Consider the following 24,484-nt stretch of genomic DNA (forward strand, 5'->3'; position numbering starts at 1 on the left):
CATACTGACAGCTGTTCTCTTCTGGATGAGAATACTGGCAACAGTGAGTCGCCATGTGTTGGCCATCCCCTCACCATCAATTCATATACCCGTGACAACGTCGGATCATTGCAGGTCTCCTTCTCTATATCCGCATTTGATACTAGCAATCGTTCAATTATCGACGAATAAAATATCTCGATAGGGTCCACTGCTGGTGCTTCCTCCACAGTAGGCAGTGGCAGGCGCGATAGCCCATCAGCGTTCCCATGCTGTTTCGTGCCTTTGTATTCTATCTCATATTGATTCACCCCTAGAAACAGGGACCATCTTTGTAACCGCTGTGCAGTCATTACTGGTACGCCCTTCTTAGGATTAAAGATGGAGACAAGTGGTTGGTGGTCAGTTAGCAAGGTGAACTTCTGCCCATGCAGATAGTGGTTGAATTTTTTTACTCCCCATACTAGGCTGAGGGCCTCCCTGTCAATCTGGGCGTAGTTGCGCTCGGCTGAGGATAGTGACCGAGACGCAAAGGCTACTGGCCTCTCCAACCCGTCTGGGAATTTGTGCGACAGCACCGCTCCAATGCCGTAGGGTGATGCATCACATGCCAAACGAATTGGTAGTGCTGGGTTGAAATGGGCCAGCACCTCTTTTGATGTGATCAATTCTTTACACTTCTGGAAAGCTCGTCTACGTTCGTCATCCCACTTCCATGATACAGGTAGACTACCCTTTATCCGAACTTCCGAAAACCGAAACCCTCTAAAAACCGAAGGTTTTTTCATTCAGCGTAAGTCGTGCGCATGACATGGCCAGAGTGGCGCACGACTTACGCTGAGCAGGGCAGCGTCCGATAGCTGCAGCGGCCTGTCCGATATTCTTTTCTCCCCCACGACCCACGACCCCCCGTCGACCCCCACCCTTTCGGATAAGGGATAGTGTATCCTTTATCTGCACTTCCGAAAACCGAAATCCTCTGAAAACCGAAAGTGTTTTCGTTCAGCGTAAGTCGTGTGCACGACCCCGACCCCCGCCGACCCCCACCCCCGACCCCCCGCCGACTCCGACCCCCGACCCCCCCGCCGACCCCGACCCCCACACCGACCCCCCGCCGACCCCGACCCCCCCCGCCGACCCCCACCCCCGACAAATTTCCCAGTCTTATAAAATACCTTCCGAAATCCGAAATTTTCCGAAAACCGAAACACGGCTGGTCCTGAGGATTTCAGATAAAGGATAGTCTACCTGTACCCCTGTTTGCAGTAGGGTGTTCAGCGGGTGTAATACCGTAGACAAATTTGGTAAGAACTTGAGGTAATAGTTTACCAGCCTGAGGAACGACCTCAGTTGTGACACATTTTCTGGTGCTGGAGCCTTGACTACTGCCTCAATCTTGTCAGGGGACTTATGTAACCCCTCTTCATCGATGACGTGGCCGCAATACGAGATCTGTTTCTGGAAAAACTCGCACTTGTGGCGATTAGCTCGTAGCCCATACTCCTTTAATCTGGTGAGCACCTTCTCCAAGTTGGCGAGGTGATCACCGTCATTTTCGCCCGTGACCAGGATGTCGTCCAAATAACACTGGGTCCCTGGAATCCCTTGCAGGACCTGATCCATCGCCCTTTGCCAGATAGCCGGAGCCGAGGCTACTCCAAACACCAGCCAGTTGTATTGATAGAGACCTTTATGAGTGTTGATCGTAAGGTAATGTTTCGAAGCTTCTTCTACCTCCATTTGCAAGTACGCCTGGGCTAGATCAATTTTGGTGAAGCGTTTACCTCCAGATAGCGAGGCGAAAATATCCTCAATTTGTGGAAGTGGATATTGCACCATGTGAAGGACTGGGTTCACTGTCACCTTAAAATCCCCACAGATGCGGACCTTCTTTGGTTCCCCAGGCGTATTACTCAATGACCTCTTCATTACAGGAACGATGGGTGTAGCCCACTCGCTCCAGTCCACTTTGGACAGTACTCCTGAACGTTCCAACCCTTCCAGCTAGGCTTCAACAGCTGGTCTGATCGCATAAGGCACTGGTCTGGCCTTCAGAAACTTTGGGCTTGCATTTTCCTCTATTTTAATCGTTGCTGTTATTCCTTTTAGTGTTCCTAGTCCCTCCTGGAACACTTCTTTTGCGTCAGTTAGCATTTTTGACAGTCGTCCAGGTGTGACGTCGTCATCCTTTTTGGCCTCAACCTTCAGTGCCTGTATGGAATGCCAATCTAATTGTATCTTCCGGATCCATTCACGTCCTAGCAGTGGTGGTCCTCCATTTGGCAATACATATATATCCATTTTAGGTATTTCCTGGCCTTTATATGTCAGTTTCACCCTTATTTTTCCTTTGGGGTAGACTTTTTGCCCCGTATACGTCTTCAAGACAATCTCTGTAGCTTTCGAGGGTATGTGTGAAAATAGCTGCTTGTAGTCTCTTTGATTTATGACTGTTAGAGCTGACCCTGTGTCCAATTCCATTTTCACTTGGACTCCGTCTATCTTGAGTGTAACCCAGATAGTCTGGTGATCCTCCATTTCGGTTACATTATGTAGTTTCAGACAACCCAGCTCCTTGCTTCCGGAGTCTGTGTCACTTTTCTGTTCATCTGAACCACTGTCCATCACCTGGTGTACCTTTTTGTACTTCTCCTGTGGAGATTTCTTACTGTTGGTTTTCTTCCCAGACTTGCAGACTCTTGCTATGTGTCCTGCTTTCCCACACTGTCTGCATACTTGGTCCTTGAACCAACAATCTTTCTGGTCATGTGTTGTTCTGCAGCAGCGATAGCACTTCCCTGTTCCATAGGTCATTTCATTGGTGCCATATTCTTGCGGTCTCCGTTGTATCTCTGCAGCGCCCCTTGCGGCTGCTTCGTGTGATGCTGCCATACTGAAAGCTTTGTCCAGCGTAAGGTCCTTTTCTGATAGAAGCCATTTCTGGGTTCCTTCACTTTGTAGCCCACACACAAACTTGTCCCTTAATGTGTCTGCTAGTCCCGCTCCAAACTGGCAGTATTTCGATAGCTTGCGCAGTTCCGTTAGGTACTCAGCATTGCTTTCGTCTTTGTGTTGGTTCCTTTTATGGAACTTAAATCGTTCTGCTATTAGCAGCGGTGTGGGGTTTAAGTGGTCCTGTAGGATTTCTACTATGCTTTCAAAATTCTTGTTTACCGGCTTCTCTGGGGTTATTAGATTTCGCAGTAACCCATAAGTTTTTGCACCCATGGAATTTAACAGAACCAGTGCTTTATTAGCATCTGGCACTTCATTCGCCCGCAGTACACCTCAATACGTTCCACATATGTCGTCCAATCTTCGACTTCATTGTCGAACGTAGAGATACTGCCACTCTTTGGCATCCTTGGTTGTGCGTTAACTATCACCAATGGCGCCTCCCGCGCTTCCCCTTCTTCTCCGCTGGCACAAAATGGCGTCTCCCACGCTTTCCTTCCTTCCCGCGCTCGCCCTTCTTCTCCACTGCGGCTTCTCAAAATGGCGTCTCCCGCGCTCTCCCTGCTTCTCCACGGCTCAATGGTGCCTCCCGCGCTCTTCCTTCTTGTCCGCGGCTCAATGGCGTCTCCCCTTTCTTCGCCCCGCGGACCCTGTTCAGCCCGTGATCCCTGGCTGTGCTCTGCGCGTTCTTCTTTTGATAATTTTCGACACCGCTCAGTCTAGAACCCGGCTGTTTCTTACCCTCTCTCTCTCCGGTTTGTTTTAATTTTCCTCGACGCTGCTTGGTGGTCAACCCCCCGGCTGCGCCCTGCGCTCTTCACCCTCTGTCTTACCCCGTCGACGCTGCTCGGCTCTCTCTCTGCCGTCGGTCGGCTCCAGCCGCCGCTGCTCTGGAAGGGTCTGCGCTGGACCTGTCGTCGGTCTCTTACTGCTCGTTGTGGCTGGGGAACCAAGCCTGGCTCTCCACAGCCTCCCCTGCGAAGTTGGATCTCTGCCTGACTGCTGGGCGGTTGCTCGTGGTCGACGCTCGTGTTCCTGGCCTCGACTATTTTTTTTTTTTTTTTTTCTTTCTTTTATATTGCAGGTAGATTCGAATTGACACTCGTCGCCACTGTTGGATCCGTGGTTCAATGGATAAATAATCACACGGATGCTGTACATTAACAAATAACAGGTCTTTACTGGAGGAGGGTAATCACAGAAACCACACAGTGCAGATAGAGGCCATTTCGGCCCATCGAGCCTGCACCGACACATATCCCACCTGATCCCCGTAACCCCTACACATCCCACCCTATCCCCGTAACCCCACGTATTTAATCCCCCTAACACTAAGGGTCAATTTATCATAGCCAATCAACCTAATCCGCACATCTTTGGACTGTGGGAGGAAACCGGAGCACCCGGAGAAAACCCACGCAAACACGGGGAGAATGTGCAAACTCCACACAGACAGTCACCCGAGGCCGGATTCGAACCCCGGTCCCTGGCGCTGTGAAGCAACAGTGCTAACCACTATGCCACTATGCCACCGTACTGTAGACTGGGGGTACAGAGGCATGCGCAAAGCTTATATACCGGTGTGGTCACTGCCGGTACTACAGTATACAGGAGCTGTAAAAGTAGTTCTGACTTAAAGGCACATACACTACAGGCAGGAAACCCGGGATAACGGGTTTCCTGCAGGCCCTGCCGACTTTAACGGCAGGGCCTGATTTGCATCTGAAGCCTCTGTTTCCCACCCGCAGCCGCACAGGGGAGGGAGGGAGGGATCGGGTGGGGGCTAGGGCCAGCCTCCGGAGGATCGGGGTCATGGGGAAGCAAGATCGGGGCCTCTGGAGGATGCAGGGGGAGGCGGGGAAGATCGGAGCTGGCCACCCTCGGAGTTTCGTGGCCGGCCTCAAGCTGATCGTGGCGGGGGCGGAAGGAAGCTCAGGGCCTCAGGATCATCGGTGGGGTGAGGGTGAGGTCCGGGAAGGTGATTGGAGGCCTTGTGGGGGGGTCTCCGATCTCGGGGGGTGGATTAGGTAGGGACCCAAGATCCAGGAGGTCGTTATAAAGGCACGTACCTCCTGGATCCAGCAGTCCTCACCTTGCTGTAACTGCGGGTTTTATGAGGTGTGTAAAACCCAACCAGCTACAGTTAAAAACAAAATAGAGGTCAAAGAAAAGGCCTCCAGCCTCATTAAAATATTTAAATTGATGTCCCGCCTCCTGGCCACGGGTTGGCTGTCCGCCCCTGCCCTGCCTCCATAAAAACCGGACGTGGGCGGGTTGGAGGCGGGTTCAGGTCAGGATTCTGATTTTAAACAATTTAACTACCCCCTCAATCCAAACCCACCTGTTTTTTTAGGTTAAAACTCCCCCCATTGAGTGAGATTAAGGGTAATTTTATGCTGGTGGCCAATGCCCACCAAGAACTAGATTAGATTATTCATTCCATCAGTCTGTTCTCCATTTATTCCCAGACCCTAAAAATAAAAGGCCACTGACTAACCCAGTGTGCATTCTGCTCCCCCACAGTTTTCCTCTTCAACAGATAAATTAATTAGATTAGCCAGAATTATCAACTAATAAATTGGAAATCTTAACATCATAGTTCATAGCACTGCTGCTCACCACCTTGCATGGAGCAACTGGCAGACACTCCATAGGCAAGTCAGTTTACAAAGGTTTCTCTTAAGCTCTGTGTATCTGGAAAATAGTATACTTACAACGTTCTGTTGGTTCCAGCTGGAGGGATAGACTGGGAGACCATCACCAAGTCTACCTGTAGGCCCAAACCTTTCTCCAGTTCACCTGTCTGTTGAGCATTGACAATACTGACAGCCAAGTTGTTCAATTTCTCACTTGAGAGGAGTATTGCATTGGCATTAGTTGTATGGGACAGTGATAACGGTGGTAGGTCACTAACTTCAACAAGGACTAGACTAGAACTGCTCTTAGTATATCTTATGTTTCTGTGTTTCACAGTGTTGCTGGTATCACTTTCAGTCTCCTGTAAAAAAGCCATCCTCTTTATTTTCGTTGTCTCAGTGTCAGTGCAGGATGTCAACGATGGACACTGAAGGCTTCTTTTTAAAAAGCTATCTGTGATGACACGACTTCCATTCATCTCCTGGACTATTCGAATCTGGGACTCTTTAACAGCCAAAATATTAATTAACTGTTTTATCAAGATATTTTTCTGTTGGGCATTAATAATTCCAGGAAGGGAAAAGGCAACTTGCATGGCAACATTTGTGTGTACTTCAATAGGGCCATCTCCTGTGAGTAGGATATAAAGGATATTGTCTGCATAGCTGAAGTAATTAGTGCCTGGATGATCAGAATTCAGGATCCCAGATACTGAAATAAAAGAAGGTCGGACATAAGATCCTCTGTAGTATACACTGAGATGCTGTGGGATTGAGTAAAAAATAGCCATAATAGCCTTAATGTTTTTCTGATAACAAATTAGGTGAAATCTCAGGATCTGAGGAGTCAACCCACTAAAACAGATTTTGGTGAGTTTTTGTGCAGGTACTATAAAGTAAAAGACTGAAGGATCACTTAATATGCAGTTCATATGTGAACAAGTACTCAGCACTTCTGAGACACACAGGATGTCAATGAAGTCCTCAGTTGTACTGGTGACAGGGGTTAGTTTACTGACGTCCGCATCTGTATCCAAGTTTTCCATGACAACCATTACATGCTCAATTTGTTTACATAAGTATCCTTGCCAGTCACGAATGTAAATGCACTTTCCCCATCCTCTGTAAATACCTGAAAATGCAACAAGAAAAACATAGTAATAGCATAAATAACACTCTGATTTGCAAAATCATGTAGATAAATATACAACTGGTAAAGCATAATTCTGCTGAACACATATTTTGGTATTTTGACAATTTTTCCTTCATGGAAAGGATTGTGGGATTGAGTTGGGTTTAAGGGTTGTATTTTGAAACAAAATGAAGTTGCACTGGTTTAAAAAGAAAGGCCACAGGCTTCAGGCATTGAACATGTGTAATGAAGCCAGGTGAGCCGGCGGTGGCGGGGGGGAGGAGAGCTTTCCAATTTTATTGACAGGTCTGCCGGCAAATCACCACAGGGAGAGTTGTGACCCCCATCCCCCGCCCCCCCAAGGGGTTGATGGCGGAGACTTGGCAATGGTGGTGATGTTGAAGGTCAAGGGGAGATGATTGGCTTTCTCTTGTTCAAGATGGTCATTATCTGGCACTTATCTGGTGTTAATGCTGCCTGCCACTTGTCATTTCACAGAAACAATGGAATGAGAAAAGACCCTTTGGCCCATCAAGCTTATAGACCATTGATATCATTGTAGCATAGTCTCTTTTCCATCCCAGGTTCATCGAAATTTCTCTCCAAACTTTCATCCCCCCAAGGTAAGTTTAATGAAACTCCAAAATACTGTTAGAATCTTACAACCTATAATATTCATTGTAAACTATATGCTTTACTTGGCATGTTCCAAGGTCTCAATGGCCCTACAGCCATGACATAGAGTGTTTGATCATCTCTATCTATCTTTATCTTTATAACCTTCATTCCAAATCCAGATATTTATACAGCTCATTTTTCAAGGGGCTAATTTTTTTGTGTAAGTGTATTCCACATATCCACTGCTCTTTGGGATGGGGGATTCCTCTCTAACTTCTAGGCCCATGTAAAGCTGGTAAATGTTGTACTTGTATCATCTAATTATGCACTCACAACCCAAGTAACATAACTTGCTTGGGTATTATTCATGATTCTTGGAATTTTAGATAACAACTTCATGTTCAGTAACTGTTCCATTTCTTCCTTTTTTCAATCTTTGCTAATGTGGATCCTTTCATCATGTACCAATACTTCATGTTTTCTGTTGCAATGTATATAATGTTATACTTATCTAAGTTAAAATCCATTTACCATTTTTTATCCTAGCCACTTTATTACTTCATATTTCTTTGAAAACAATAGAAATGAACAGAAAAATTAATTATATTTTTTGTAATTTTGCAAACTCAGGGTGCAAAGGTTCAAGGGACAGGTTCACTGCTGCAATCACTGTGATCTTTCTTCAGACATCAAGTTATACAATTTCTGCTAAAAGAGTTAGTGTAATGAGATATTGTAAGTTTTTTTTAATAGTGAAACATAAAAAGATGAAGCAAATCTCAACATACTTTCTGTCTGCCAAACAGTGAAAAAAGTAGTCTTGGGTAAATAGTGGTAGAATGTAGGTAGAAAGTGTGAACAAACTATTCACTATATTTAGTGCTGCTCTGAGGATTCCTAAAACCTCCAAAAAAAAGTTTCATGAAGATTAGTGATAAGTTATTATAAACAATGATTTTTGTTTGCTGAAGCTTTGTTAAGTTTACTAATGAGAAATTTAAGCATAATTACAACATAATATGATAATCAGAAGTCAGAACAGCTGTAGCCAACATCAAATGTGAGACATAGATCTACATCTAAGTGTTGGTCACCTCAACATGGAAGGTCTCTCATCTGCAAAATATGACTACCTGACCAAGTTGCTATATAAGAACATAAGAGCATAAGAAATAGGAGCAGGAGTCGGCCATTCGAGCCTTCTCCGCCATTCAATGAGATCATGGCTGATCTTCTGCCTCAATTCCATTCACTGGCCTTATCGCCATATCCCTTGATGCCCTTACTAGTCAGAAATCTATCGACTTCTGTTTTGAATATACCCAATGACTGAGCCTCCACAGCCCTCTGGGGTAGAGTATTCCAAAGATTCACCGCCCTCTGTGTGAAGAAATTTCTTCTCATCTCAGTCCTGAATGGTCTACACTTTAACCTGAGGCTTTGGCCCCTGGTTCTAGACTCCCCAGCCAAGGGAAACATTCTCCCAGCATCCACCCTATCAAGCCCTGTAATAATTTTGTATGCTTCAATGAGATCCCCTCTCATTCTTCTGAATTCAAGAGAATACAGGCCTCAATCTCTTCTCATATGACAGTCCCGCCATCCCAGGAATCAATCTTGTGAACCTTCATTGTACTCCCTCTATGGCAAGTATATCCTTCCTTAGGTAAGGAGATGAAAATTGCACACAGTACTCCAGGTGTGGTCTCACCAAGGCCCTATATAATTGGAGTAAGACTTCTTACTCCTGTACTCCATCCTCTTGTAATGAAGGCCAGCATACCATTTGCCTTCCTAATGCCTTGCTGCACCTGCACATTCACTTTCAGTGACTCATTTACAAGGACACCCATATCCCTTTGAGCATCTGCATTCCCCAATCTTTCACCATTTAGGAAATACTCTGCCTTTCTGTTTTTTCTACCAAAGTGGATAACTTCACATTTATCCACATTATATTCCATCTGCCATGTTATCGCCCACTCACTGAGCATGTCAAGGTCCCCTTGAAGCCTCTTCACATCCTCTTCACAACTGACACTGCCACCTAGCTTTGTATCATCAGCAAATTTGGAAATGTTACATTTAGTCCCCAAATCATTGATATAGATTGTGAATAGCTGGGGCCCAAGCACCGATCCTTGCGGAAACCCACTAGTCAAAGCCTGCCATCCTGAAAAAGACCCGTTTATCCCTACTCTTTGTTTTCTGTCTGTTAACCAATTCTCAATCCATGCTAGTATATTACCCCCAATTCCATGTGCCCTAATTTTGTTTACCAACCTCTTGAGCGGGACCTTATTGAAGGCCTTCTGAAAATCCAAATACACCACATCTACCGGTTCCCCTTTGTCTACTCCACTAGTTACATCCTCAAAGAACTCTAATAGGTTTGTCAAACAGGATTTCCCTTTCATAAATCCATGTTGACTCTGCCCAATCTTACTATTAGTTTCTAAGGGCCAGAAATTCAGTGGGCTTTGCGCCCAGTTACCGCCCAAAGAGGGCTTCTGCGCAAGTGTAAGAGGGTGCGCTGATATTCAGCGCTGCGGTAATGGCAGCGGTAGCCGGTAGCGCTGCGCCAACACCGATGACATCATCGGTGTGCGCAGTGCCCCGGTTCCGCCCCGCTTCCGGCCCAAACCCCATATTTAGTTGCGGCTGCCTCTTCTGCAGCGGCCGCAAACAGCGATTGAAAAACGGGGCCGTACTGCTGCGCTACTGGGGCGCTTTAAGGTGGAGGTGCGGCCGGCCGCTTTTTCGGCGGCCGCCTGCCCGCACCTCCTTCCCCGGCCTCCTCCACCCCCCCCCCCCCCGCGGCATTGCCGGCTGCTTTCCGCGAGCCCGGCACTTCTGCTTGGTGCCGGGCTCATTTGCCGGCACAATCCAGCGGCGATCTCGCTGTTGCAGGCACCTCCACCTTAAGAGAAGGAGGAGGCCTGCAGTACCGCAGCCTGCCGCACCGCATCGGGTGGTGCAGCGGCACCTAGAGCGCTGAAATTCAGTTTCAGCGCCCCAAGCGGGGGCGGGCACACCCTGGAATAGCGGCCGGTTCCGACTTGGGGCGCAAAAGCCGAATATCTGACGGGCGCACCTGGCTCCGCGTGCAGCGCTAACTTTTGGGCGTTAGCCTGCTGGCGGGCCTTAACTGAATTTCTAGGCCAATGTGTCCAGTTATTGCATCCTTTATAATAGATTCCAGCATTTTCCCAACTACTGATGTGAGGCTAATAGGTCTGTAGTTCCCCATTTTCTCTCTCCCTCCTTTCTTAAATAGCGGGGTTACATTTGCTATCCTCCAATCTGCAGGAACCTTTCCAGAATCTATAGAATTTTGGAAGATGACAACCAATGCGTCCACTATCCCAATGGCCACCTCTTTCAAAACACTAGGAGGTAAATCATCCGGTCCTTGGGATTTATTGACTTTTAGTCCTATTAATTTTGCTAGTACTGTTTTTTTACTAATAATAATTTCTTCAAGTTCCTCATTCTCGCCATACCCTTAGTTTTTGCGTATTTCTGGGAGGTTTTTTGTGTCTTCCTCCGTGAAGACAGAAACAAAGTATTTATTTAATTTCTCTGCCATTTCCTCATTCCCCATTATAAATACTCCTGTCTCTGACTGTAAGGCACATACATTTACCTTTGCCAGACTTGAACTGAAAATTGATCTTCTCGCGCTACAAGAGACTTATGTTGCAGATAATAATAAAGCATCAAAATATCATCTTCCTGGATATAAGTTAACAGCGAGCCAACAGCACCCAAAATAACATTAGTGAGACAAGAACTCTGGAACAGCTGTCCCTTGGATATAAACTCTTCAATGCCATATGCCATCACAATGAGATTGGTGAGCTTCAATAACTTTGTGTCCCGTGACCGAAATGTACAACCCCTAATGGTGGAACATAAGAACATAAGAAATAGGAGCAGGAGTAGGCCATGCGGCCCCTCGGGCCTGCTCCGCCATTCAATAGGATCATGGCTGATCTGAATCTAGACTCACGTCCACTTCCCTGCCCTCTCCCCATAACCCCTAATTCCCTTATCTGCTAGGAAAATGTCTATCTCCATTTTAAATTTATTTAATGTTGCAGCTTCCACAGCTCTCTGGGGTAGCAAATTCCATAGATTTACTACCCTCTGAGTGAAGAAGTTTCTCCTCATCTCAGTTTTGAAAGGGCAGCCCCTTATTCTAAGATTATGCCCCCTAGTTCTAACCTCACCCATCAGTGGGTGAGATTACCTATCCATGATGCCTAGCCATGATGCCTTTCCACACAGCCAATAATGTCCTGTTGTCATACACGTTGGTCTCTAAAACCCACTCACCACACTGCTACCAAAGCCACTTTGGGATTTTATGATGGCTAACTGGAATGACTAACTGGAAACAGTTGTAAAAGTGGTTCAACAAATTCCTGCAAATACAATGAACTATGACAGGTTTATCAACCTCCTCAAGGTGGGCAGACAAAAGAACATCCCTCGTGGGTACAGGAAAGCCTACAGTCCCAGCTGCTCAGCCGAGAGTGAGGCAATTCTGGAGGAATACAGGACAACAGGTAATCCAGTAAATTCTGCTGAACGAGTGCACTGGGCAATAGCTATGCTGACCCTACCTTTCACCCACTCGAGCAGAGAAGCCTGAGCACTTCTCCGTAACCTTAGTGGTACTAACCCATCCCAAAGCATGTCACAGCTGACGTCATTCCCATCCAAATACTCCTGAATTCCAAGGCCCACACAGTTCGCCATCAAAAAAGGAAAGAAATAAAATGGTCTGCTTTGCTGCCTTTCTGCCTGCCTAACAACATCATATGTATCAAGGCCAGTCCCCAGGAAAGAAGTGGCCAATGCTCTAACACTTACCAGACCTGTTTACTGAAAAAGTTAAACTCTACTTAGACATTTGAACAAATTCTCACAGGGAATCCAATAAACCTGAACTAACACTCTGAGAAATGTAGTTTAATTACAACAGTGTTTTATGGCAATGTTAAACGCTTTTTAGAAATATGAACACCTATTTACAACAATAAACATTAATGAACATTAATCAACATTAGGAGCCATTGCAAACCTGAGTTAAAATTATGGAAACTTTGGAAAATATTACCATTTTTGCCAATTTTGATAAATTTAAATAAACGTTTAACCTCTTTGAATCAAAAGTCTTCACTTAGCGGCAATAACAATTCAAACACAAGGTAGTGATCAAACACTGGGACATGACAATGATGGTCACGATCTTCCAGACAGGCAGCTTCCTCCCCCACCCCAGACAAAGTAGCAGAGACAGGAATTAAATTCCATCTACTCCCTCGAGGTGCCCTGCTTGGCTCCGCTAGGTGAGCCCTTATGCCAGCTGCTCCCTGCATCATTTTCCAGGAAACTCAGGACTGGAAAGGTGGGCATAGTGGAAGGATGCTAGGCTGATGAGTCATGGGGCTGTGTTCAGTCCATGCTCATGGCCATATGTTCCTCGACTAGGACTGTCTGGCTTCTTGCGCATCCCCGATTTTAATTGCTCCAACATTGGCAGCTGCCTAGGCCCTAAGCTCTGGAATTCCCTCCCTAAACCTCTCCACCTCTCTACCTCTCTCTCCTCCTTTAAGACACACCTTAAAACCTGCGTCTTTTACCAAGTTTTTAGTCATCTGTTCTAATATCCCCTTATGTGGCTTGGTGTCAAATTTGTTTGATAATGCTCCAGTGAAGTGCCTTGGGATGTTTTACTACGTTAAAGGCACTAAGTAAATGCAAGTTGTTGTTGTTGACTGCCTCTGGCTGCTTCCCAGGAGTGAGATCCTGGGCTGCCTTGTGCAGCCTGCCCTGTACAGGTGGCACCTAGGCTGGTAATGTCATTCCAGCCTTCCCTCACTTTTGTCCAGGAGAGGTTACAGTTTACCCTTCATGAAGTTGAAGGCCTTATTCCTGGAAGCCTTATCCTATGAATCAGCAGTAACCATCTGTGAGACGGAAATGATTTGAGACAATGGAGACTCTACTAAGCAATTGAATGAATGAATTAAAAATCTTTTTGACAAGAGAGCTGGCTGCTACTTAACTGAAAAATTTCATTCCTCCCCACTTTTATCGTACTTCATCCTAACACCTTGCGGCCCCATTGGGTCTGTTCCAATTACATTCAAACCACGCTGGCAATTTACACTGATTTACGTTCATTTTTACGTTCCGGCGAATGCTAATGAGATTGGCAGGAAATTTTAGCATAACTTGACATCAGCGGAGTTTCGAGTGCAAATTCCAGGAATCGGCCACACATGAAATTCCAGCCCTTTATCTCCAAGTCTTTAAAAATTATAATTCAATTGATAACAGAGCACATTCCGCTATTTCTTTAAGGTTAAATATCTTAAAGGGAAAATAATAAAAAAGTTGGATTTTCTGTCTGTTATAAGCACACTATCAATGTTTCTGACATTGAACGACATGAATCAGAAGAGAGAATTACAAATTACAGACCAAATACATAGGGACTCAGCTAAGACTGCTGACCTCAATTAACCTTTGACCCTTTAGATTTGTCAGAGGAGATTTTCATTTCCTTTACCTGAACTGAACCTATGCCTTCAGGGAAGAAGAGCAGTAACTGAGACTAGTGTCTTAATGTAATATCCTAGTTAGTTATTCTACCTCAACCAGAATGCCGTAATGATACCTCAGTGACAAAGGATTAAGAAATATATATATATATCAATATAATGTACATCTACATATAAAAGGTATAAAAAGATTATAAAAAGTGATCAATGTAGGCCAAAAACATCATGGATAAAGTCATCCTGCAAACCCACTGCTCACTGAAAGTGGAAAGCTTATTTTCCCTCACTCCGCCATTTGGTGTAATTACAACAAAACTTGCAATTGCTGCAGTTCATTCATTACAGGCCTAATGTACTGCTATCCAAGGAGAAAAACACCAATTATTAAGGTGCAGTTCTAGCTAAAATAAACCAACTGGCAATATTATTAATTTCCTCTGCTTACCATGTGCACAATAAGACACATTTGAATTATGGTTTAATAATCTTCCTCTTTGAGAGAAATGTTTATTCAAAAACCTTTCATATTTGTATGTATATTCTGCTACATTTAAATGAATGTGATTTATAGACTATTGGGATTCATTAACCATTGAATGCGTTGCAATTATAGAGCAGTTTAAGCAATTTTAAGCTTTTTTTTACACTAGCAACAATGATTACAACAACTTGTATTTTAAAGTGAATTTAATGTCACAAAACGTCTCGCAGAGCTCAAGAAGGAGAGATTCAGAAAGGTAACAAAAAGCTTGTTCAAAGAGGTAAGTTTAAGTCAGATTGACCACCATATCTGCAGGTTCTGACACACCTTCATGGCAATGATTGTGTGAAATTGGCTACAAAAATTCCAGAACAACATGGAATCTATTCCAGATCTGTTCCATCTGCTGCAATGACATCTGTAGCCAACCTGTCCTGTAGGAACAGCATTGTAAATGACAGGCAAGAATATTGCCAGCTTGGCCATGGACTCCATTTCCTAGATTGAGCTTTTTTCTGGCCAATGCTTTCCCCACATAGCCTTTATAATTTGAATTTTTATACATTTCGCACAACCTTTAGAGAGGCATTGAAAAATTATCGTCATCAGATTTCTGTCCCCATATATTCAACCATTACCTTTTAAATTAGCCACAATGCAATGTCAGTAGTGTAAAGCCCATCACACTTCCATCCCACCACTTTAACCGGAATTTTTTTTCCTGTTTCTCTTTAAATGTTTAATAGTTGATCTGCACTGCCAGTGGCCACTTTTTAAATTGTTTCTTTTTCTGTATCTGTCTCTCAGTTATCTACGCTTTAACTTTCTCTGTTTCCCACTCTGTGGACTGAATTTTAATACTTGGCAGGTTGGGAGTGGGGGGGTTCAAAAGCAGTGGGGAAACCTGGGAGAACGGGTTTCCCATAGGTTCCCGCAGGCCCTCCCGAATTTACGGCAGGGCTTGATTTGCATTGGAGACCTCTATTTCCCACCCGCAGCCAGCCAGGTGGAGAGGCTGGCTGGCTGCGGGTGGGTAGGCCTGTGGCACTAGGCCGCCGAGAGGAGGGAGGGAGCGATCACGTGCAGGCAGGGGGCTGCTCAGAGGGGCGGAGGGGTGGTCAGTGATCCGGAGAATGTTTGGAGGGCCGGAGAATGGTCGGAGGGCTGGAGGAACGGAGGAGGGGTGGGGGGGGGTGCGGAAAATGATCAGTGGGCCGGGGGTAGGGGAGTCCGGAGAATGATCGGAAGACCGGAGGAGCAGGGAGGCAGACGACATCGGGGGGCCATAGGAGCAGTGGTGGGGGGGGGGGGGTGGAGGCGGACAACATCAGGGGGCCGGAAGAGCATGGGTGGGGGGGGGCGGGAGGCCTCGTGGGGGCAATCATAGGCCTGAGGCCAGGCTCGGAGGCCTTGTAGGGGGTTTCTGATCACAGGGCGTATGTTAGGCAGGGCCGCTGGATCCAGGATGTGCTTACCTCCCGGATCCAGCAGTCCGCGCCTTCTATTAGCTGGTGGGTTTTACAAGGCTTGCAAAGCCTGACCAGCTACTGTTAAATTTAAAAAGGTGGTTAAATCTGAGGCATGCCAGTCTTATTATAAGAATTAAATGGGCGATCCGCATCCTGGGAGCGGGTTGGCTGCCTGCCCCCTGTCCCGCCTCCGTTAAAACCGGAAGTGGCTGGGTTGGAGGCGGGTTCTGGTCAGGATTCAGATTTTTAACACTTTGGCCGGAATTTTCAGAGGTAAGAACGGGTGGGTTGGAGGTGTGGGGGTAAAGGAGAGTTGAAAAAATGTGATCCCCAACCCACCTCCAACCCTTCCACTTTCACCTCTCACTCTGGCAGACGGGGGTGGGGGGCAGGTTAAAACTCGTGCCAGGAAACCCGAACCTCTGGGTTTCCCATCATCTCCAGCCCTTTAACATCCCACCTGACCCCAAACCCACCGTATTTTGGGTTAAAATTCCCCATTGTATCTTTATTCTCTTCCATTCTTTCTGTCTCCCACTTTGCCCATCTCTGTATGGCTCTCATGCTGGGGCGTGTCAGGTGGATATCGTGTCAGGACCCCGACTCCTAAGTGAAGTGTTGAAAAAGTGGGATTTTCCCCTAATTGGGCAAATGATTTCCTGCGTGTGGGAACCACTGGCCCATTGAGTCTTTTCATACAGAAAGTCACCTCCGATGGCGTCATCAATGCTGCTGGATTTAAGGCCTGCAAACAGCCTTGCTTCTTCTGGAGAATGCAAACGCTTTGCAAATTGTATGAAGGAGTTGATTTCCCGACAATGTCCACGATCAAGCAAAAGTGTGCACCTCGGTTTGATGAGCCCTCCCTCCAAGCTCTGGTGCACAGAGCCAGATGTAATAAGGAGGTGCTGTTCCCTTCCTCAGGGAGAAAAAAGCCACCCCAGCAGACAAAAGCTGTGTGGCTGCAAGTGGCTGAGGAGGTCAACTCCATTTCAATGAATCGCAGAACCTGGCTGCAGTGCAGGAAGAGGTTTCATAACCTTTATCGCACAGGAAAAGTGAGTATAACTTTCCCATCACCATCAATCTGATCCCCATCGCCTCTCCTCACCAGCACTCTGCTTTGCCAACCTCTTCCTCCACATCCATTTGACACTTACACCCCTGCACCCTTACCCATTTCCTCTCTCTCTATGGTCACATTCACTTAACTATTTGACCATACAGCCCTCACACTCCCTATCACTGTGATGCAATGACAACAACATCTTACACACACAGGGAGGGTCCTTTGTATCCTTCTAAGCATCTATGCTATGGATTCTCTACACTCACTCCTTCATTCGCACTCAAACTCCACTTGTGTCCCTCATTGCAGGAAAAGAGAGACCACTATAAGAGGGAAAGAGCCATGACAGGAGGAGGGCCACCCTCAGTAGCCCAGCTCAACCCCTGGGAGGAGGTGGCCCTGGAAATCGCTGGGATTGAGGAGGATTCCCAAGTGGGGGACGGACAGACGGGCGCATCACAGCAAGCTGGTGACAGAATAGTTTGGCATCTCACTCATTGACATTGCATGAGTCACTGATAATTATTCTGATGCTCTAACAGATTGATTTATGATCATCTGCAATATTCAATGTGCATGTAACCTTGGCCTCACATCTCTAACTCTTTCCTTTACTCCCCCACAGGACCATCGAAAGCCCCCGTCCCAACTATCCAGGTGGAACAGCCTGAGCCCCCAGACTCCACAGAGGAAGCTGCAACCTCTGAGGGAGCAGCGTCAGCAGAATTAAGCGTACCCAGCACCAGCGCAGACACTCACACTTCGGTGGGACCCTTGCGAGATAGAGTAGTGTTGTCACCTGGTGTATCACAGCTCACAAGTGAGCATCAGCAGATGGTGGAGACAGGGACATCTGTGGAGAGTCCTTGTCGGAGGGTGCAGGACTTTGCCAGCTCGGCTCCGCTGCATGTCGACCCTATGCCTCCGGGTCCATCCAGAAGGAGAGTGGGGCTGGAACTCCAGGAACAGGTGCAGGAGTCTCTGGCAGGTTTTGTCTCCAGGGTCACTGCGAGTGTGGAGTGAATGGAGGAGTCCATCGCGAACATGAGCAGAGCCTTTGTGGAGACATTGGCACATGAACGCATCATCGCAGAAAGGATGGCAACCTCCGTGGAAAGGATGGCTACCTCCATGGTAAGGCTGGCTACCATAGAGGAGAGGATGGCTGCGGTCGAGGAGAGGATGGCTATGGTCGAGGAGAGGATGGCTATGGCCATGGAGGAGCTTAGTCGCCAGGGTCTTGAAAACATGGTCATTGTTCAAAATAGAATGACATCTCTTGAGGAGCGATGGTCAGCTATTGCGCAAACAAACCAGACCTTCATGGAAGTCCTCTGGAGTAGGGCTTCCAGTGCAGAAATGGGTCCTCTTGGCCCCCGTGAATTGCAGCAAGGTGCTGTCAAGCCACTTGCTAGCTCTGAAGAGGGATGTTGGTGGCAGACAACAAGGGAGTGGGGGCTCCTCTCCAAGCACTCACATGACCATGCCACAGCAAAGTCCTCGGTCAGAGCCCCACCAGAGTCCTCACCCAACTGAGATGGGCATCTTAGCCCCTGCACAGCCGCAGGAGCAGCAGACTGTTGGCGAGCTCGCACAGGTTCGTCACCCCAGAGGACGCCCGCCAAAGGCGTCAAGACAGGAGCAGCAAGAGCGTGAGCAAAGGGCACGCGTAAGAGGAAGATAAAGCACAAGTAGTCACAAGGGTAGTCACTTGGGTGCTGTGTTGTTTTGTTTTTGAACCAGCCATCATAGTGATTATATTATAAAGTGTTTTGATGGCAAACTGTTGAAGTTGTGGCCTGTGTCATTTCGCAAATGGAAGTTCCACATTGAGGGCTCAGGACAATTTGGATTTGTCATGATGGTGGTCAGAGTGATAAGAAGTCACAGGTTGTTGTCTATTGTCTATGGTGTGGTAAGAAGGTGCCAGCCAAATGTGCTTGATTGGGCAGCCTAAGCAAATCTGGCCAAGATGAGTGCATCCCGGGCAGCAATGCGCTCACGTGCTGCTACCGCTAGTTGATGCGCCTCCGCAAGGTCTTTGTTCTCGTTCTCCTCCTCCTCCTCTTCCTCATCCTCCTCCTCATCTAAGGAGGCTATGCGCTAAGCCATTGTCGATGCTTAGGTAAGAAACTGCGAGGCAAAAGTGTTTGATTGGCTAGGCTAAGCAAATCTGGCCAAGATGAGTGCGTTCCTTGCATCCCAGGCAGCAATGTTCTGGCATACTGCTGCCGCTGGTTGATGGGCCGCTGCAAGATGTTCGTTTTCGCTCTCCTCCTCTTCCTCCTCCTCCTAGGAGGATATGTGATGAGCCATTTGGTCCTCAGGAATCTGCAAGCCACGACGCTGTGCCATGTTGTGAAGTGCACAGCAAACCACGACGATTCTGGAGACCCTGGCTGCTGAGTACTGCAGGGCTCCACCTGAGCTATCCAGGCATCTGAAGCGCATCTTCAGCAAGCCGATGGTTTGCTCGATTATGGCCCTGGTGGACATGTGGCTGGAGGTGTAGCTCTCCTCAGCTTCGTTGGATGGGCTCCTCAACAGCGTCATTAGTCATGTCCTCAGGGGATAGCCCTTGTCTCCAAGTAGCCATCAGTTAAGTTAGTCTGGCAGACTGAATAGCAGAGGCACACTAGACTGGCGCAGTATGAAGGAGTCATGACAACTCCCAGGGTACTTGGCACAAACATGCAAAATTTCCTTTTTGTGGTCACACATCAGCTGAACGTTAAGTGAGTGGAAGCCCTTGTGGTTGACAAAAATATCTGGATTGTGATGGGGTGCCTTAAGGGCCACATGTGTGCAGTCAACAATGCCCTGCATCCTTGGAAAGCCTGCCAGATTAGCTAATCCAACCGCACGCGCTGTGACACTTGCTTGCTCCTTGGTGAAATGGATGTGATTGTGCGCGATGGCAAAGAGGGTATCTGTTGCCTGTGTGATGCAAGTGTGTGCAGCCGCCTGGGAGATGCTGCTGATGTCTGCTGCTGATCCCTGGAATGAGCCTGAGGCAAAAAAGTTGAGTGCGGTGGTGACTTTGACGGCCACTGGTAAGGGTTGTCTACCTGGTCCTCTGGCCTGCAGGTCTTGTTGCAGCATTGCGCAGATGTCACCCACTACCTCTCGCAAAAGTTGGAGCCGCCTTTGGCACTGCTGCTCAGACATGTTGACGTAGCTGACCCTGTGCCTGTAGACCCTGTTTGGGGGGTATCTCCTGTGCCGACGGGCTTCCATGCGCTGGCCGCTTCTGGCCTGTGCAGCTTCAGGTGGGTGAGCAGCAGCTTGGAGCTCCTGTTGTTGCTGCTGCTGTTGGTACTACTGCTGTTGGTGCTGCTGTTGTTCCTGGTTCTGCTGGTGCCGCGGCTGGTGTTCATCCTCATCTAATGTCCAGAAGGGAAGGAAATAAATGGCTCCCATACTTCTGGTATATGCCTCAGTTGAGGAAGCGCTCAGTGAAGGTGGCGAGAGGGGTTTCCCAGGAGGTCACACTGGAGATGGGTGTCAGGCTCCAAACTTCCACAGCTGTGGTTATGCCTTCTAAAAGTTCCCCCAGACCTGAGACTACAAAGTCCTGCCACCTGCAAATGATGGCTGATCAAATCTCCTCTTTAATGGTTGAGCTGCAGCTGATAGTCAGCAATCCAATTGTGCTCCCACCAGGTTTCACCGTCGTGTTTCAGAACAGGCGTGTTTCACGTGGGAAAAGGGTTAAAATCACAAAGGCCTTTCAAAATGGCATTATAGAGGCAATTTAATGCTTGTAAAGGGCCTTAACGGCCTATCCCGCCTCTTGGACCATTAGACACGAATTAATGAAACATAGAAACATAGAAGATAGGAGCAGGAGTAGGCCATTCGGCCCCTCGAGCCTGCTCCGCCATTCAATGAGATCATGGCTGATCATCCAAATTCAGTACCCTGTTCCTGCCTTCTCTCCATATCCCTTGATCCCTTTAGCCTTAAGGAATATATCTAACTCCTTCTTTAATATATTTAATGAATTGGCCTCTACTGCCTTCTGTGGTAGAGAATTCCACAGGTTCACCACTTTGGGTGAAGAAATTCCTCCTCATCTCTGTCCTAAATGGCTTACCCCTTATCCTTAGACTGTGACCCCTGGTTCTGGACTCCCCAACCATCGGGAACATCCTTCCTGCATCTAGTCTGTCTAGTCCTGTTAGAATTTTATAAGTTTCAATGAGGTCACCTCTCATTCTTCTAAACTCCAGCGAGTACAAGCCCAACCGACCCAATCTCTCCTCATACGGCATTCCTCCCATCCCAGGTATCAGCCTGGTGAATCTTCGCTGCACTCCTTCCATGACAAGAATATCCTAAGGCGACCAAAACTGCACACAATACTCAAGGTGTGATCTCACCAAGGCCCTGTACAACTGCAGCAAGACATCCTTGTTCCTGTACTCAAACCCTCTCGCTACGAAGGCCAACATACCATTTGCCTTCTTAACCGCCTGCTGCACCTGCATGCTTACCTTCAGCGACTGGTGCACAAGGACGCCCAGGTCTCATTGCACTTCCCCTTCTCCCAATCTATTGCCATTCAGATAATAATCTGCCTTCCTGTTTTTGACACCAAAGTGGATAACCTCGCATTTATTCACGTTATATTGCATTTGCTATGCTTCTGCCCAATCGCCCAACCTGTCCTCCTCCTCACAGCACACACACCCACCCAGCTTTGTGTCATCTGCAAACTTGGAGATATTACATCTAGTTCCCTCGTCCAGATCATTAATATATATTGTGAATAGCTGGGGTCCAAGGACCGATCCCTGTGGTACCCCACTAGTCACTGCCTGCCACTCGGAAAAAGAGCCGTTTATTCCAACTCTTTGCTTTCTGTCTGCTAACCAGTTTTCTATCCAAGTCAATACCTTGCCCCCACTCCCATGTGCCTTAACTTTACACGCTAATCTCTTATGCGGGACCTTATCAAAGGCCTTCTGAAAGTCCAAATACACCACATCCACTGGTTCTCCCTCATCTATTTTACCAGTTACATCCTCAAACAATTCCAGTAGATTAGTCAAGCACGATTTACCTTTTGTAAATCCATGTTGACTTTGTCCGATCTGGTCACTGTTTTCCAAGTGCTCTGCTATTACATCTTTTATAATGGACTCTAGCATTTTCCCCACTACCGATGTCAGGCTTACCGGTCTGTAATTTCCTGTTTTCTCTCTACCACCTTTTTTGAACAGTGGGGTAACATTAGCTACCCGCCAATCCATGAGTACTGTTCCAGAGTCCATCGAATTTTGGAAGATGGCCAGCAATGCATCTACTATTTCTAGGGCCACTTCCTTATGTACCCTAGGATGTAGATTATCAGGCCCTGGGGATTTATCGGCCTTAAATCCCGTCAATTTCCCTAACACCATTTCCCTACAAATACTGATTTCTATCAGTTCCTCCCTTTCATTAGACCCTATGTTCCCCGACATCTCTGGGAGGTTATTTGTGTCCTCCTTTGTAAAGACAGAACCAAAGTATGTATTTAATTGGTCAGCCATTTCTTTGTTTCCCATCCCTAAGCAATGAAAATTGCTTGGAGGCGGGATGGAGGCGGGGTTGGGCCCGCACGCCAGTTTTTGCAATTTTACCCCCCCACACGCCTCCAATCCCACCTCCACGGCCCAATGAAAATCCTGCCCATTAATGGCTCGGATTTTGTGGTCAGTGGCAAACAAGCACCACCAGCTGTTCATTACACTTACACTTGCCCACAGACTAAGGCTGCGATTTTGCCGGCGCTCAGAGGGCGGTTTCGGAGGCGGGTCCACTGTCAAAATTGCAATGATTGACAGCGGGTTGGGAACCCGCTGCGAACCCGCCTCTATGGAAGTTTCCAAAACATCGGGTCTGCGATTTCAGAACAGACCCAACACCAAGCGGCACGGGAGGCATTTAGGATACTGAACTGCTTCTTAAAGACTATTTTGGCAGCCTTTTTCTATTTTCCCACATTTTCAACGTGGTTCACGTCGTTCGGAGATCACGTCAGGTAAGTATGTCGGGAGGTCAATCGAGCTGAATAGTTCCCAGCTGCAACTGCAGTATAAAATCTATCCTTTCACATCTGTTCGGTTTGCAATGTCGGAAGTTGCTGATTTCAGGATTGTGAAGACATATTTGACCTGTATTGAGGCTGTAAGTGTATGTTGTAAATTCTATATGCACTGTCACCTCCTTGGAATAACCTCTCTCCCCAGTGACTGATTGCTTCTACCATCTCATCCTCAACCGCCATATATAAGAGCAGAATGGGAACATTTATACTCTCTCACCCTGGTCCTCAGATTCGGAAGATGATCATCTGCAGCAGCAGCAGAGCCAGGCACACCAGCAGCACCAACAAGAGTGCCAACCTTCTCCTCAACCACCTGATGCTGCACACAGCAGAGGCCGCAGGAAATATCCCCAACACAGGGTTTACAGGCAGAGGATGAGATTCCTCAACATGACTGAGCAGCAGTGCCAAAGGAAGCTGAGACTTTTGCGAGAGGTAGTTGCTGACATCTGCACAATGCTGCACCAAGACCTTGAGCCCAGAGGAGCGGGTGTTCACTCCTTACCTGTGGCTGTCAAAGTCACCACCGCACTCAACTTCTTTGCGTCAGGGTCCATCCAGGGAGCAGCAGTAGACATTAGCGGCATCTCCCAGTCTGCTGCCCACAGATGCATCACGCAGGTCACCAATGCCCTCTTTGAGAAGTCTGCAAATTACATCCACTTTTCCACTGCTGAAGCCAGTGTTACCGAGCGGGTGCTTGGCTTTGTCAATCTGGCTGGCTTCCCACGGGTGCAGGGCATCATCAATTGCACACATGTGGCCATCAGGGCACCCCATCAGAACCCAGCAGCATTTGTAAACCGCAAGGGCTTCCACTCCCTTAACGTGCAGCTGGTCTGTAACCATAGGAAGAGCATCATGCATGTGTGCGCGGGTTTCCCTGGCAGCTGCCATGACTCTTACATCCTGCGCCAGTCCACTGTCCCTCAGTTGTTCGCACCGCCAAATGAACTTTCCGGCTGGCTCCTTGGAGACAAGGGCTATCCCCTGAAGACGTGGCTAATGACACGGTTGAGGAGGCCCTCAAACGAGTCTGAGGAGCGCTACAATCAAAGCCACATTTTCACCAGAACTCTCATAGAGCAAACAATAGGGTTGCTCAACAAGCGCTTCAGATCTCTGGACAGATCTGGTGGAGCCCTTCAGTATTCACCAGCCAGGGTCTCCAGAACTGTTGTTGTCTGCTGCGCCCTGCACAACATCGGACTGCAGCGAGAATTCGCGCTGCATGAGGAAGAAGGAGTAGCGCGCACAGCCTCTTCAGAGGAGGAGGAGGAGGGGGAGGTCCAGAATGAGGGTCAGCAAGAGGAAGACCTGGAGGAGGCGGCTGACCCAGTGCGACCAGCACGCGAGCACATTGCTGCCCGTGATGCCAGGGATGGCCTAATCCATGCCAGATTCAACTAACTTTATGCAGCACAGACATGTGGCTGCCACAGACACATGAAGGTTGTCATTACCACACTGCCACAC

General features: G+C 47.5%; 1 protein-coding gene across 1 annotated transcript in view; it reads right to left on the reverse strand.

The window, feature by feature from the left end:
- The window catches only part of LOC147112824 (fibrocystin-like), a 610,710-nt gene that overhangs the window by 76,878 nt on the left and 509,348 nt on the right, over positions 1-24,484 (reverse strand). The window contains exon 37 of the mRNA XM_085998227.1: positions 5,649-6,702. Within this exon, the coding sequence (XP_085854353.1) occupies positions 5,649-6,702 (1,054 nt within the window). The remainder of the gene's footprint in view (positions 1-5,648; positions 6,703-24,484) is intronic.

This window comes from Somniosus microcephalus, chromosome 9 (genome assembly GCF_052327205.1).
Source record: "Somniosus microcephalus isolate GS21.2 chromosome 9, FLI_Smic_1.0, whole genome shotgun sequence".
In the NCBI taxonomy this organism is placed as follows: domain Eukaryota; kingdom Metazoa; phylum Chordata; class Chondrichthyes; order Squaliformes; family Somniosidae; genus Somniosus; species Somniosus microcephalus.